Source organism: Acanthochromis polyacanthus, chromosome 6 (assembly GCF_021347895.1).
Source record: "Acanthochromis polyacanthus isolate Apoly-LR-REF ecotype Palm Island chromosome 6, KAUST_Apoly_ChrSc, whole genome shotgun sequence".
NCBI lineage: Eukaryota > Metazoa > Chordata > Actinopteri > Pomacentridae > Acanthochromis > Acanthochromis polyacanthus.
The window spans coordinates 10430824-10446151 of record NC_067118.1 but is presented as its reverse complement, the minus strand read 5'-3'; the positions used below and the strand labels follow the sequence as shown (position 1 = coordinate 10446151).

The following is a 15328-nucleotide window of genomic DNA, read 5'->3' as shown; positions in this document are numbered from 1 at the left end:
GTTCCAAACTTACAGGTTAAGATAACATTTTATGAATCCAGAAGGAACTGGTACACAAATGGTCTTAGTTCTTAGATAGATATCAGAAATGTGATGCATAAAAAATAGAAAAGCAGTATGTAGATGAACCTGCAGTTAAAACATTTCCAAAAAACACACAGTTGTGGTTGATAACATTACAGATAGATAGATAGATAGATAGATAGATAGATAGATAGATAGATAGATAGATAGATAGATAGATAGATAGATAGATAGATAGATAGATAGATGAAATGAATGTACAAAAAACATGCAAATAACATGCAAATCCTGCTGGTCAAAGAAATAAGGTGCAAAACTTTTTGATTTACGATAAAAGTGAAAAATTGCTGGTATTTACAGTAAAAAACAGTATTAAAAAGTCTAAATTTGGTGTAAAAATAGAAAAAACAACAATAATAATGCCCTCTTCAGTCCAATATGCAAAAAAGATCTAAAATCTATATAAATATACACTCACTGCCACTTTATTAAGTATATCTGTGAAGTCTAGTGTAATCAAACGCAGCATCTCGGTCATACATTCTGCTTTTACGAAGTTTCTTCATGTTGAGCTTTTCTTGATATCATCAACAATACAATTTATTTTATTCCTAATATCGTGCATCCATTATGTACATTTAATGCAATGCAGCCACTAGCACCCATCAAGAATTAACAAACAGTAAAATCCGTGTCTTTTTGTAAATATGGAAGCTTTAAAAACATAGAATTTACTGCAGAGCTTTTATATTTGATGGTGTTAGAGTTCACAGGCTAACTAATAAAGTACATAGTCAATATCTGAGCTTCCAGAACTCAAAAGTGACTGTAAATCAGAATCAGAAAGGTTTTCACATACAAATAATTGACTTGATGTTTTAATGTATGAAACAGTTATGTAGATAAAGAAACAAGACAAATGCAAGACAAATAAGAAGCACGTGTAAAAAAAAAATGGATACGAAAAATTCTTTCAGTGTGCACAATTGTGCAAATAAATCATAAATTAATGTGCAAAGTCACACTGCATGTAATGTGAACGTGTTGTCTTGACTGCAGAGATTTACTTCTTTCTTTCTTGTGAAAAGGATCAAGTCCCCACTGGAGCTGGAAGGTCCAGAGGTCAACGGAGCAGCCAATCAGGAGGAGAAGACCCAGTTTGCTGTCCCACCTCTTTTTATGCGCCCAGAGCCGGGTCACATCACGAGGAAGAACTGGACCGACCTGACCGATGAGGTGGATCATTTTTAAAATTAGTGGTTTAAAATGTGTTTGCAAATGTGTCTTGACTTGACCTTTTAGAAAACTGTTTGTTCAACTGTTGTTTCTTGTTGCAGACTCCAGAGATCACAGATACTTGTAAGACCTGGGACGGTCCCAGCGGTACCTGCAGCAGCTCGGCAGAATCTCACCTCAATCTGGAGTCTGTGCAGAGAAGCTTCACTGCTCCGGACAGAACCGGCATCCGGATCTACTACAGCCCTCCTGCTGTGCGGCGAATGGAACACCGGAGGAGGAACCAGGAGGCCAAAGAGTTGCAGCACACCCAGAACGGCAGCTCCTCCCTGGGACTGGACGGCTCCAGTGCAGGCGTTGCTTCGGTGGGATCTCTAGACGTTCAGCACCAACAGCCTTCGTCCTGCTTCTCTTCTTCCTACGAACAGTGGCTGAGCTCTTTGTCCACGCAGCACCGGGAGCTTCTGGAGAGCAGAACCGGCTGTGTGGCCACTTCCATGCCGAGCATCATCAACAACGGCGTCGGCGGCTCGGCCAGCAGCCTGGTCGATGGGATGTCGTCCTCCTCCGCCTTCCATGGCCTGGAGATCGGCGAGATTTCAGCCAATCTGAGCGACGACATGAAGGAGATGACCAACTGTGTCCGCCAGGCCATCCGCTCTTCATCGCTGGAGAGGAAATCCAGCAAGGAACCTGGGAGTCAAGTAATCCAATTTTCTCTTATGATTCTACGACTGATTGATTTCTGAGTAGTTTTGAATCCTAAAAGGCTTAAACTTATTCAAGTAGTGTCAAGAATTTTCAGGAAAATTCCTTAACGAAGCTGATTTGCACCGAAAGCCATGTAAAATGTTGTGACTCCGCTGCTGGTTTCAAAGTCTTTATTAATTCCACAGTGGGGAAATTTGTATTGTTGCAGCAGCAAAGAGGACAGTGCAAACATTTAAGAAATATCAGTAAAGAATTTTTAAAAATAAAGTAAAAATATATAGAAGTACAAGCTCAGATTGTCCACATTCCTCTCGATACGGAAATAGCAATACAGCACAAGTTACTGATAGAGAAGTTTTAATATTGCACAGATTGGTCCTTAATTAGAAAAATACTGGTGATGCACAGGTTTTTGTATTTGCACAAAATTTCTAATGTATTTCTAATGTACAGAATGTTTAAATGCTCAAAATATTCATAATTCACAGCTTTGAATGTGTTGATGTCACACCAAATTCTCCATAGTGCAAATTTAACAGAAATTTTCATATTCTCCTTTAAATCTCTCCTGTGGCTCTCACAGTCACTTTTTATTCCATGTTATTCTTCTCTAAATACACTAAAACATTCAGCATCACATTGTTTTCTCCACCCAGATGGTCGGCGTCTCCACCAGATCCACTCAGACTGCAGCTCAGTACGTCAGCATCGGGCTTCAGACGGAGAACCTTCCCAGCAGCAGGGGGTCGGGGTTACACTCTAAATCCTGGTCACCTCGTCCTTCATCTGCCACCACCTCCTCGCTGGCGTCGGCCCGAACCCGGCAGATATCGACGTCACTGGATAAAGTCCACAGCCGCATCGAGAGGCCGTGCTGTTCGCCCAAGTATGGATCACCGAAGCTACAGCGCAGAGTGTCTTCTGGTAACTTATTTCTTCTCTGCATTTCTTGGTAGCCAAATGTGTGTTGCTCCGACTCTAGACTTTGCTTTGCTGTTGTGTTTTCAGGCTCCACCTCCAGACTGGATGGGAGTTCCTCCAGGGATCGCAGCCTGTGGAGTCTCCAGCAGAGACCCATGAGCGGAGGAGGAGGTTCGGCCTGGGCTCGATCCACCACCACTAGGGACAGTCCAGTCCTGAGCGGCCTCACCGATGGCCTGTCCAGCCTCTTCAGCGTGGTGGAGCACTCTGGAAGCACTGAGTCACTGTGGAGGGGTGAGGCAGGTGAGATGCTGCATGTTTGTCAGAGGTCAAAGTTGTTGTAGGTTGACCAGGTAGGGACCCAAACGCAGAAAGTCAGTGCAGGCAGGTTGATGCAAAAAGCTTACTAAGCAAAAGGTTGACAGGTGGAGAAACAAAAGTTGAAATGATATTTTTTTTTTAAATAGTTAGAGCTGTCAAAAGAGGAGGCAAGAGAAACACAATAAGAGACACACTTAGACATGGATTTATGTACACAGAACTGATTCATGAGATGAAGGTAATCAAAAGAGGAGAGAAACAGACAAAGGGAGGAAGCAAGAGACACATGAGGAAAGGTGTTTTTACAAAATAAAGCAGGACGTAACTGAACAAAACTCAAGACCAGACAGAAGGTAGATCTTTTTCATGTGATTAGTGGAACATTTTTTTCTCTCTTTGCACATTATAAGAAAGATGTATCAATCCATTAATTTGTTTGAGAATGTATCAACTCTGAAATATCTAAAAATATTTTAAACGAAAATCAATGCACACTCCAGAACAGAACAGGCATATTTACTCAAGTCTGAAATGAAAAATGCTAGAAGATGATCAGATGTGGACATAAATGAAGGCTGAAGGCAGGTCGAGGCAAAAAATTTGCTAACCGAAGCATGGACAGACGAGTAAACAAAAACTGGCCATGCTACAGAAAAAATCTAATTAAAAGTCCATGTGATACCTAAAACTAATCTGGAGCACAAAAAACTTACAATAAAAAATAATTTTCATTTCACAAGGTGAAAGCTTTCATGAGGTAAAAAAATAAATGAATAAACAAATGGTGAGGCAGGTAATCAGCAGGCCAAGACAGAAGACAACACATCAGTGAAAGTGATTAATGCGATCAAAAGAAGAGTGAAACAGACAAAGGGAGGAAGTAAAACAACAAGAGGCACACAAGGGGAGAGTTGGTTTTTTTTGTCAAACACCTTTGCTAATCAAACAAGCAACCAAGTTAACATCCACCAGCTGTAATTTCTGTAAAATCTGAAGTTTTGAACATTCTTCCATCTTGGTTGTTCAGCAGTGGAGTTCAGGTAACACATTACAACTGTGAGGTCGCATGTGTTGAGGTTTTGTTTGGAATAATTGCAGATTAAATCATTACCAGAAGGAAGAAGAAAGAAACTCAACTTTTCTAGCATAAGCAACTGATTAGGGAGACAAGACACATGCGATCAAAAGAGGACGGAACAGTCAAAGGGAAGGAAGTAACATAACAAGAGAAATACAAGAACAAGTATTTTTTTGGAAATAAAATGGGAATTAACTAAAAAAACTTGAGAATATAACAGAAAATAAACATTTTTCATGTTATTAAAGAGTAGCACTTTTGTCTCTCTGTGACTGTATTTCAAGAAAGGAGAGTTGATCCATTAATTTGTTTGAGAATGTATTGACTCTGACTCTATGAAATGTCTACAACAATTACAAAATGCAAATCAATATGCAGTCCAACAACAGGACGATAGCATAGTAACTGTTCACAACTTTTGTTTTGTGTCAGAACCAAATGAATAAACTACTTGGGGCAGCTGGTTGTTCAGTTGCTTCAACCTGCAGTTTGATGTGTCACAGCAGGACAGCTGTGGTTTCAACAGGACCTCAGAGTAAAATGTAAAGTTTTGAATATGCTGGTGTCCTGGTTGGTCATCAGTGGAAGTTAAGTAACATACTGTAGCTATCAGGGTGCTAAACTGGTAAATTTAATTAGTACCAGAAGGAAGAAGGAGAATGCAAACTTCTACCATAAGTAACTGATTCTTAAATTTTCTCCAACACCACTCAAAGAAAGTGTCCATTCCTGAATAATAACCACATCTGTGATCCTTGTGTTGCATTAGGAACCAGCCAGACTGCCAGCCCGGCTCGGCAGCCTCCTGCTGCAGGAAAACCCTCGGGGGCGGTGGTTTGTACATCAGACTCCAGCTCTCAGCGGTACGGAGGCCTGGTCCAGGAGTTCTTCAGGAACGTCTGCAGCAACCGGAGCCCAGGAGGAGTCGCCCTGCCTGGAGAGAGAGCGCAGAGAGACTCCCTCGGTGGTTTGACCGTCTTGGGCAGTTTTGGTGCCGTCGATGAGCCCAAACCAGAGTGCGTGTCAGTCGGAGGACTCGGCGCTCTGGCTGGGTTGGGCGGAGGCAACGACAACGTGACCAGGATTGTTAATAAAAGGTTCATGAGGCAAACAGCTGGAGAGGAGATGGTCAGCATCATGGGAGGAGGGAAAGAAACGACGAGCAATGCCACCGCTGCAGGATCTGGGGTGGAGGTGAGTTCCATGAAAATGCACTTTAATTCTAAACCATACCAGTGGTTTTCATCATAGCTAAGCATTTACAAACCTATGTTCTGGGTTTCAAAAGTAGTTTTGAACTCTTTCTGGCCCTCAGTGGTTTCACAGAAGCACTTTTAGATTCTTAACATGCTTCCTCGTGTTCCAGATGACAAATGAAGTCATATTTCTTTTACTAGTACATTATCTTCACTTGAATTGCTGTTTAATTGCTAATTGGATTAGAAAGTCTGCACTGCCAGGGCTTTTCTGGCTCAGAATGGACTTTTGGGCAAAGAAAATCTAATTTAAAATCCTAAAAGCACCTGACCTGAGCGAGTTTTAAACAGTTCCTAAAAAAGGTCAAATTCCTGCCTGGAATTACGCCTAAAACATACATTGCATTGCATTACATGTCCAGTATTTTTTCAAGTGCCCACATGTGTTACCAATATTGTGAAAAAAGCTGTCTCTATTCTATAGATATTTTACTACTTACATGTATAATGTGTTTCCATGCTAATATTCGCTTTGTGCAAACACAGGCTGCAGTTCAGCCCAGTTCAGCAAAAACACTGAGTTTTTGTTGCATGACTGTTGGTTACAGATCATTCATTAGTAGCTTCACATTTGGGCCAAGGAGCACAGAATCTTTTGCTTTTTACAGAATCTGGTTAGAGGAAAGTGTTTATTTTTTGCAAATTTACAAATGAGTCACGTTTCTACATGATTCAAAGTAATGTTGATGAAATCTTATGATTTATGGACAATTGGAAAATTTTGATTCTAATGATTCTTCCTGTTCTACAGTTTTTTTGTTACTCTGATACACCAGCAGATTTTGGGGTGAAGTAGGTGGGTAAAACATTCATTCCTGCATGTTTGGCTAAATAAGACATGTTTTTATTTCCCAGGATGCACCTTGTGACTGCACTGCCCAGTCCGCCTGCTTCGCCCGACCATCGAGAGCAACAACTCGCCACTGCAAACATCGTCCACTAGAGTCTCCGGCAGCAGCAGAGGAGAAGGTGGACGCCTGCAGCGAGTGACCACACTTCCACTGCCACACAAACACACAAAGCAATACTGATTCTCCACAAACACCACTGCCATGTAAACACACACCAAATGTACATACGCACCCACAACCTGCCACACAGGCACACTGCCAAATATAACACACACACAAAACTGATGGCACACCACAAAACTACTGCCACATGCACACAACCATGAAACACACCAAACACACAACCCAGGCAATACTACGCTGTACCACTCTGATGCCAAGGACAGGGAGGACTCACAACCCGGATTCAACCATCACAAAACTACCAGCAGGAGAGAAAACGCCGACACACACACATTCTTACACACTTGATTAAACAAGAATAACTTTAAACTGCAGAAAGTCTAACAACTAAAACGAAGATGTCAGGACTGGATCAACTCAAAACCCCTCCAACTTACACAGTAACAGGTACTACAGCTTCAGATGGTCATCTAACTTACCACTGAGCTGTTCAACAAGCAGCCATGTTGGATTTCCAGATAAGGAAGTGCATTAAAAGTGCATGTGTTGCTATAAAACCCCAGAGGAGACATTTGGGACAGCTGGAAAGACCTTTTATGTCGTGTTTGCAACTCCAAAACCATCCAAATCTGAGATGTAATTTGACGATCTATCCAGAGATGCTTTCTCCATAGATGTTTTTTCCTCTCTGAACTTTGTCATCCCCACACATGCTGCGCTGGGAAATTACTTAGATTGATTTAGCACAATCACATTCCAGCGACTGTGTCCGACGTGGATCCTGAAACTCTCGATTACACAACTTCCTCAGTCGTGGACTAGTTTACAGCGTCTCGCAAAAGGAGCAACTCAAGGACTGACGGATGTTTGGACTTCACAGTTCTACAGATGAGACCACAAAATCTGATCTCTTCTTATTTATTAGCGAACAACAAAAAGCTGTTGAAGCTTGTTTAGATGCTAACAGTCCACTGTGTTCTCGGAGGGACTTTGTTCACACGGACTGGGACATTTTTTGTGGCATTGTAGCTGCAACTTGTAGATGTAAGAAGAACCTCCTTTGAAGAAGTTACCCTGCAGAGTCTGATTGAGAAATTTCAGTTTGAATCAGTTCCAACAGGCAGAATGTACCTGTTTTTGAAATATTACACGTTTGAGTGATGATCGGATGAAGACATGAGGTGATGTTTCCACTGCAGGAGCAGAAGATGGTGCGAATGTTTACAGGAACGGACCCGTAATCAACCTTTTAGCCTTTCTGCTTCCATTAAGGTGTAGAATTCAACAGTTTTGACCACAACTTTATGTTCGAGTGCAAAAATTTGATTATTGAATGTAACTCCATCGTATAATTGAAGCATATGTTAACCCATGTGCTGAATTTTAGGTTTTTGACAGTGATGGACGAGGAGTCCTCTCCAAGTTTAACCAATCAATGGCGTCATCTCCAAATTTAACCAATTAGCTTCCAGTCCCACCCTCATACACATTTTTAAAGGTTCCCCAGAAGTATCTACCCTTGTTTCTCCCCCCCCCCCCCAAAAAAAAAAACAGCCCTAGGTTGTGCAACAAGTTTTTGCAGTCAGAACACCTAAAAAGCTCCTGCAGCAGAAAACGCCTGAAATATTGGACCTAGTTACACTGACTGCAGTCAGAAATGTCTGATTGCAACCTTAAAGCCGCTCTACAGCGTTTATGTGGCATTGAATAGAGCTGCACTAGTAATCTTTTTTGTTTTTACGAGTTTTTAAGGCTTCCTCAGCCACTAGTTGGGATCATGTGACAGAAGCAAAAGCAACACAGCAAAATTCATTCCATTGTTCTTCATTTTCACATCACATGTGGCTTTTGGAATCTGATTTACATGGTTCTGACATGTCATTGATAACTTTTGATGTTGGCTCATTGGTGCATACCTGCACTTACTGCCTCAGATATGAGCAGTAGGTCAAAAAAATCAATGAGTCACTGCAGGGGATCTCTGGAGAAAGTAGTCCCATCGACCAAAAACTCTACAAAATGTGTTAAAGGTAGTCGTTGCATTCCTTTAACAAGAGATAAGATTCAGAGTTTGCCAGATGTGTGTTTGGTTTGTACGTACATTTGATTGTTCACTTGTCAGCTTTCTGGTGTATCGATGCATCATTTCCTGGTCCGATGAAGGGGAGAGTTTAAAAACCTCGCCTTCATTTCCTCTGTTACACTTCGACCACATTTCTGCTGTGTGATCCCTATTTTGAAGATGTAGCATTATAATGGTAACGTTTTTGAAGCTAAAAGCTGTTAAAGCACTAAAGGTCTTTACTTATTTCAAGAGATAATTTCATGCAATTATTGATTTACGTCAGACTTTAGTAACATTGACTTTCTAAATTAAAAGCGTATGTCCTTGCTGTTTTTTTTCTACAGTCAGTTCCAGTCGTTTAAAATGTGTTTGTGCACACGTAAAGGAAAAATGTGGGACTGATACAAATGCAAAGACACAAAGAGTCTTATTTGAAAACTGTAAATTGAAAACAATCATATTCGGAAGGGTTTTTATCGCACTCTAATTCTCCTATCTATATGTTTGCCACGTCATTCTCTTTCTAATCAATCAAAGTGCCTGTTAGTTCGCCTGTTAGTCAGCTCACACCAAAACTGGACTCCATATAAAACACGTATAAACCCGGCAGGCCTTTTTTTTTTAATAATTAAGGTTGTTTTTATGCACATAATTACAATCAGGCAGTACTAAAGCTAGAATAATGTACTGAAGGAGGGACAACATGGTTACCAGGTATAGGAGGATATATTATATTCACATTTTTTATATTGAGGGTTATATTGTATTTCTGGAAATTAAATTATTTTTGTTTAGTTTGGTTTATTTTTATGGATGTTTTGCTGATAAATTAGCCTGTTTCTATTCTTTCTATTTAGTTGTCATGGTGCTACTTTTGTGCAAAGTCTGCTGTGGGTTTTTCTAACCCTTTAGCCAGGCGTCCGTCCATCTATTTCATCTCCGCCGCTGTTCGAGCAGCGTTTCTCGGTCTCTGCACTCCATTTAATGACTCAGCAGTTTAAAATAGGGCATTACAGTAACAGTGCGTGTGTTTAAATAACACGCTGAGGAAAACCCACAGACTAAAATGCTGCTGTCTGTCTCCACTCTGCCCCAAACCAACTGCATGAAACCAGCTTCTAAAGCGACCGGTTTGATTTTTACTGGCTGTCTGATTTTTGAACCGCAACAGGTAGTTTTAGCCTGAAGATCCGATGAGTTAAACCACAGAAACCCAGTTCACACCCATTTCTTTTCGTATTCAGTGACATTTCTATCGTTTAAAGTTTTGTAGCTGCATCTATTAACCACATCTGGCGAATTAACTGTATCCAATATGAATTTAAGAAGAAAAAAAGGAGGTGAACAGCTAAAATAGACTATTTCAGTTCTGTCGGTAGAAGGTTTAGGAACATAAACGTTTACTCTTGAGCTTAAGATTCACACCAGTTTAACTAAATGAAAAGTTTGCTTTTTTAACAAGTGATACAGGTTCATTTAGTGCCCTGTATGTCTTAACTTACTACTTAGAAAAATATAACATTTTCAAGAAAAACTCCACTGAAAATGCAGGACTTAAACATCATCCATGCATATCACTGTAGTTTCTTCTACACAGCTGTTGTTTGCTTGAATTTACAGCAATTTCACAGCAGAAACAACAGTCAAATGAAACTCCAGCAGCATAATCTACTCTTTTGCTGTCTCTCCATTTGTTTCCAGAAGTTCTAGATTTGCCAAAATATAACTCTGTAAGTTTTTTGACAGCAACATTTCATAAATATCTATACTGATGATAGTTCAGACAAATGGTAAAATGAATATTTTTTTGTCATTATGGCTGCAGAAGCCTTTGTCAAGAATCACAGTCAGCAGTGAAAAGACTCTGAGAAGCAGCAGACAGTAACACAGGGAGGCTGATGTCATGTCTACAGTGACCACAGTCCAATAATGACTCCCACAGTCTGTCCTGTTACGTACGAAGATAAATACTCTGAAACCACAAAGAAACCTTTATCATGCACTAATAATAGGTTTGGCACCATTTCTTCTTTTCACATGAACTGCAGAGCTCCAAGATCTGTCACAAAATCCATTAATCTTAATTTGCAACTGCTATACTTGTTTTAAAATTGGAAAATTCTTAATAAAATAAGGCACAAACGTAAAAGAAATCAACTTTAAAAATGACAAAATCCCCAGTTTTGAGAAGATTTTGACATCATTCAGTTAAAATATTCACGATTACTGTGCAGAAAGTATTTAAACACTGAGTTTTTTCTTACAAAGTTCCTGCTGACGTGCAAGAAAGTTTACCAGATTCTTTTCTACCTCTTACACTTTTTACTACACTCTGAGATCTGGCATCAGATAACACAGAACACTAGTCATGTATCTTTGACATAATAAAGCCTCTCTGCCATTTAGTCTCACGAGAAGGTCACTTTAGTGCCTTTTTCTCTACAAAGATGTCTCCGTTTGATCAAGACTTTTATTTTCCTGCAAATATCTGGTTTTAACTCAGTACATACATGCAAAATTTCAGATTAAAAGTGTCTGGAATTCAGATTAAATGTCTTATTTTGTCATCTTGCATTAGATTTTCAGAAGTCGCTCTGCTACAAAGGTTGCAAACCAGTAAGGGATCTCAGTGTCAAGGTCGAGCGTACAGCCTTAGAAATTAGTGTTTTTGTGACCAGACCTCCAAATGGGTGAAAATTTGGACCAGTTGTACATTTTGGCTAAATGTTTTTTACGCTAACTCAAGCAGCTGCCTGTATTTTTTGACTTGGAAGAAAAATCCAGATCCTGATTTTTTTTCACCGACTTGCACACTTGAAGCAACTGCTGTGTTTATTTACAGTACTAGCGACTTTACTGTCCTATTTTTGAAAATATATTTGATTTTTAATATAACAAACAACAACATGTGGCAAATCAGAGCTGGAAATCCATCTCACATCTGCTGTCATTTACTGCAACGTGGACATATTTTCTATGTTCTATTTTCTAAAAATAACTAAAAGATTTCTCTCGGATGTCACTGGTCAGTCGTCTCCGCCTCTCCAGCCTTTCCACCTGCCCGCCAGGTGTCACATTAGCTCCTCCCCCTCAGGTTACAAGCACGAGGCATTTCAGCCGATAACAGAACCGTTTGTTCACCAGCCGATGACAGATTTTACAGGTTGCATGGCACAAAACCATGAGTCTTACTGTTCCCTGTGCGTCTGCAAGCCTGTCAAAGCGACATGTCGACTTTTTTTAAACGTGTTTCCATACCATTCATATGATTATTACATGCTGGGAAAAAAAACGTGTACATGAATTGAATTCTTAGCTGTTCATAATGTTAGCCGAACTAGAGACTGCCTGTATATTCGCTTTATAACCTTAGTCTTGTCTTTTTTTTAATAACGGCTTGATTCTCGAATAAAAGGAGAATGCAATGAAAGCAAAATAAAGTGAGTACACGGTAAAGAAATGTGTCCCCCATGTATTGGAAAAGAAAAGGAAAAGGTCTGTACTCTGTGTCCTTCTGTTTATCTGAGAAAAGCTGAATGTCAACAGCGGATCTGAACCGGGCCGCTGTGGAAGTATGTAGCTCTCTCCCTTTATACACCACACTTGAGCATTTCTTCTGTACATAGGTGCATTTTGAAGCTGATGGAAAAACAAACGAATGACAGCAAACAAAATCAAATGAAAAAAATTTGATCCATGTGGATTTTTAAAAGGGGTTGGGGGGTTTCTTTTTTCCGAGCAATGTAGCTTGTAAACCAAGATATTATAACTGCCTCCTGTTTGTCATAGAATTCACAAATAAATGTTTGATGGACTTTAAAGTCTTTTGGTTTACTGTGATTGTGTACGTGTTTGTATTATTGCCATCTGATTATACTGCATTATTGATGTTTATTTTTTTTTCATTTAATGCTGGAGATGCTCCACCTGTGAGTTAACTACAGTCATCTTGACTTTCCGCCACACCCTTGTTGTGACCCTGAGTCGCTGGTTTCATGTTCCAGATTTCCACATGAGGGAATTGCATCACCAGGATTGGACCAGTCCATGACAACAGCTTTTTTGACATCCTTCTTCCACTTCCTCGCCTCCTCCACTCCCAATTTCTAGTTTACATACACTTGTAAAGATCATGTATGTATCATGGCAGTCTTGAGTTTCCAATAATTCCTAGAACTTTTAATTTTCTATGATGGAATCCTTGAAACACGTGTATTTCTCACAAAAAACAATCATGCATTTTGGCTTTATTAAGAATGTATTATGGAGCTTCTGGAAGTATAAGAAAATCTGATCGGTCAAAAATATACTTACAGCCAATTAAATGATCAATTTTGATGATTTAAATACAGAGTCTCAGTGGCATAACATCTTACCTTCTTGTGAGTGATTGCGACTGAAGACACTCCTTAGATGACTCCAAGCCAATGCAAATGGGAACCATTACATAAACTCATTAGAGTCAACCACAAATGCCTTTCCTCCAGAGACAGCAGCTTAAAGTTCAACTGAAGTTTGCTGCTGATCACAAGACCAAAGAAAAGTCTTCAGGGTAAAAGTTCTGTGATCAGATGAAACAAAAAAAATTGCTATTTGGACACAATGACCACAAATATGTTTGGAGGAGTGAAACTGAGGCCTTTATCCCCAAGAACACCAAACCTACCATCAAGCATGGTGGTGGCAGTATTATGCTCTGGGATGTTTTGCTGCCAATGGAGCAGATACTTTTTATTACGGAGCCCCTCTGATGACAAAAAATAAATAAAATAAATAAACTGTGGCCACGACATAGCTATAACGTGGGCATGAAATACTAATTCGTTCGCACAAAATACTACTTTGTTCCCACGAAGTAGGTACAACTTGCGCACTAAATACTAATTTGTGGCCATGAAATAGGTATAATGTGCACACGAAATACTAACTAATACTATTAATATCATTCCTGGACAGCTGGGTAACCAAATTGAGCGCACCCTCTCTACAACCTGCAATAATATGTGTACGGGCCGTACTTACGTGATGTTCCTAAAATGAGTGTCTTTTTGTAGCTGTTCTAGTCCATATCTTGTTATCCCGCATTTAGGAAGTTATTTATTTAGGCCTATGTTTTTGATATTTTGTTGCAACGGGTAGCCTGTCTGCTGATGTGTCACCCAATTTACAAACTTTTTATCCTCATCCTGTTACTACACATTGTTTTGTTGTGCTAATATGTAGCCGTAAACTCATTTGTGCCTGTAGGAGCTGCAACCCTGCACACATATCAGGACAATTTTCAAGAACAGCTGAGGGTTGTAGGCATACTACCAAGTGAGGTATGTTGAGCATAAAACTGGAGTTTTCTGTGTCACGAAGGTGTCTCTGTTTTAACCTGGCTAAATCACCAGGTTTGGTCTGCAACTTATGCTGCAGACCAAACCTGGTCTGGAGCACATTCTGTTCAGAGTTTCAGCTTGAAATCGTCACGAAGGCGCCTCTGTGTTAAATTCTGATCACTGACAGGCTACTGGTTCCCTTGGCAACATATACAGAGAGCGCTACCCTAACTGCACGGCTTCGTCCGGTCGCATCATTAAACGCTGCGGTTCATATAGCCTATCTAGTCCCTCAGCTGAGAGTCTGACATACATGATGCTACTTTCAGAGGAGATGATCAGTGAAAAAGGCACTTTTGAAGACGATTTCAAGCTGTTCTCGAAAAGTGTCCTGATATGTGTGCAGGGTTGCATCTCCTACAGACACAAATGAGTTTACAGCTACATATTAGCACAACAAAACAACGTGTAGTAACAGGATGAGGATAAAAAGTTTGTAAATTGGGTGACACATCAGCAGATAGGCTACCCGTTGCAGCAAAGTATCAGAAGGTCTTTTCTTTGTCCATGTGATCAGCAGAAGAAACTTAGGTTTCTTAGGTCTAATGAGTGTATCAAATGGGTCCTACTTATACTGGCTCAGAGAAGTCAGTAGCTGGAGGCAATCGTGATCACTCATGAAGAGGCCATGCCACAAGAACTTTGTATTGACACAGCTCTCTAAATTGATAACTTAAGTTACTGTATGTATACTTTTGACCCAGCAGATTTTGTCCTAGTCCCAGAAAACCTGCAACAAATCTATGAAAGAACCAAAATGCATGATTGTTTTTTGGGTCAAAGAAGCATGTGTTTCAGTGATTCCATCATAGATGATCAAAAGTTAGGAATCATTGGAAAATATGAGGACTTCAGCGAAAGAGGAGTGAAACACCCTTTTTGTTTGCATCGATTTTCTCATGTTTTTACTGTTTGAGGAGTCGAGGTTAGAGAAATGTCTTTTGCTTTTTACTGAACAGGGATTTGTACTGTGTAGAAGGCCTTTCTTAGAAGTGTGAAGAGTGGGTAGGCACAGCCCATGTTATGTCCATTTTTCCCCTTGACTTTGGTCATAACATGAATCTGGGGCTTATCCAGGATCTCAACCCGACACCTCTTGCACCACAAATGAGAATTATGCCGTGGACTACTCAAAAAAGCTGCTGGTGTCATAAATGTGGCCCCACAGATAAATTAAAATGAAGTTACTCACATGTTTAAGCTGTGAAAGTGTTAATCATCTCTGGGAACACAGGAGAGCTTATGAAGTGTCCCATCCGATTAGGTGGAGTGGACAGATGGTGTTTTGTTTAGACTCAGCTTTTAGAAAACACTCACAATATGAATGCTTGAATTGTACAAAGAAAGTAATTAGGCAGCAG

At 40.1% G+C, this 15328-nt stretch overlaps 1 protein-coding gene across 2 annotated transcripts in view; it reads left to right on the top strand.

Moving 5' to 3' along the window:
- soga1 (suppressor of glucose, autophagy associated 1) overlaps window positions 1-12410 on the top strand; it is a 155662-nt gene extending 143252 nt beyond the window's left edge. For both annotated transcript variants that reach the window (XM_022207665.2, XM_022207664.2), the window contains exons 19-24: window positions 1113-1260; window positions 1362-1964; window positions 2628-2895; window positions 2980-3195; window positions 5061-5485; window positions 6403-12410. In XM_022207665.2, the coding sequence (XP_022063357.2) occupies window positions 1113-1260; window positions 1362-1964; window positions 2628-2895; window positions 2980-3195; window positions 5061-5485; window positions 6403-6537 (1795 nt within the window). In that variant the 3' untranslated portion in view covers window positions 6538-12410. The remainder of the gene's footprint in view (window positions 1-1112; window positions 1261-1361; window positions 1965-2627; window positions 2896-2979; window positions 3196-5060; window positions 5486-6402) is intronic.
- The last annotated feature ends 2918 nt before the right edge of the window (window positions 12411-15328 follow it).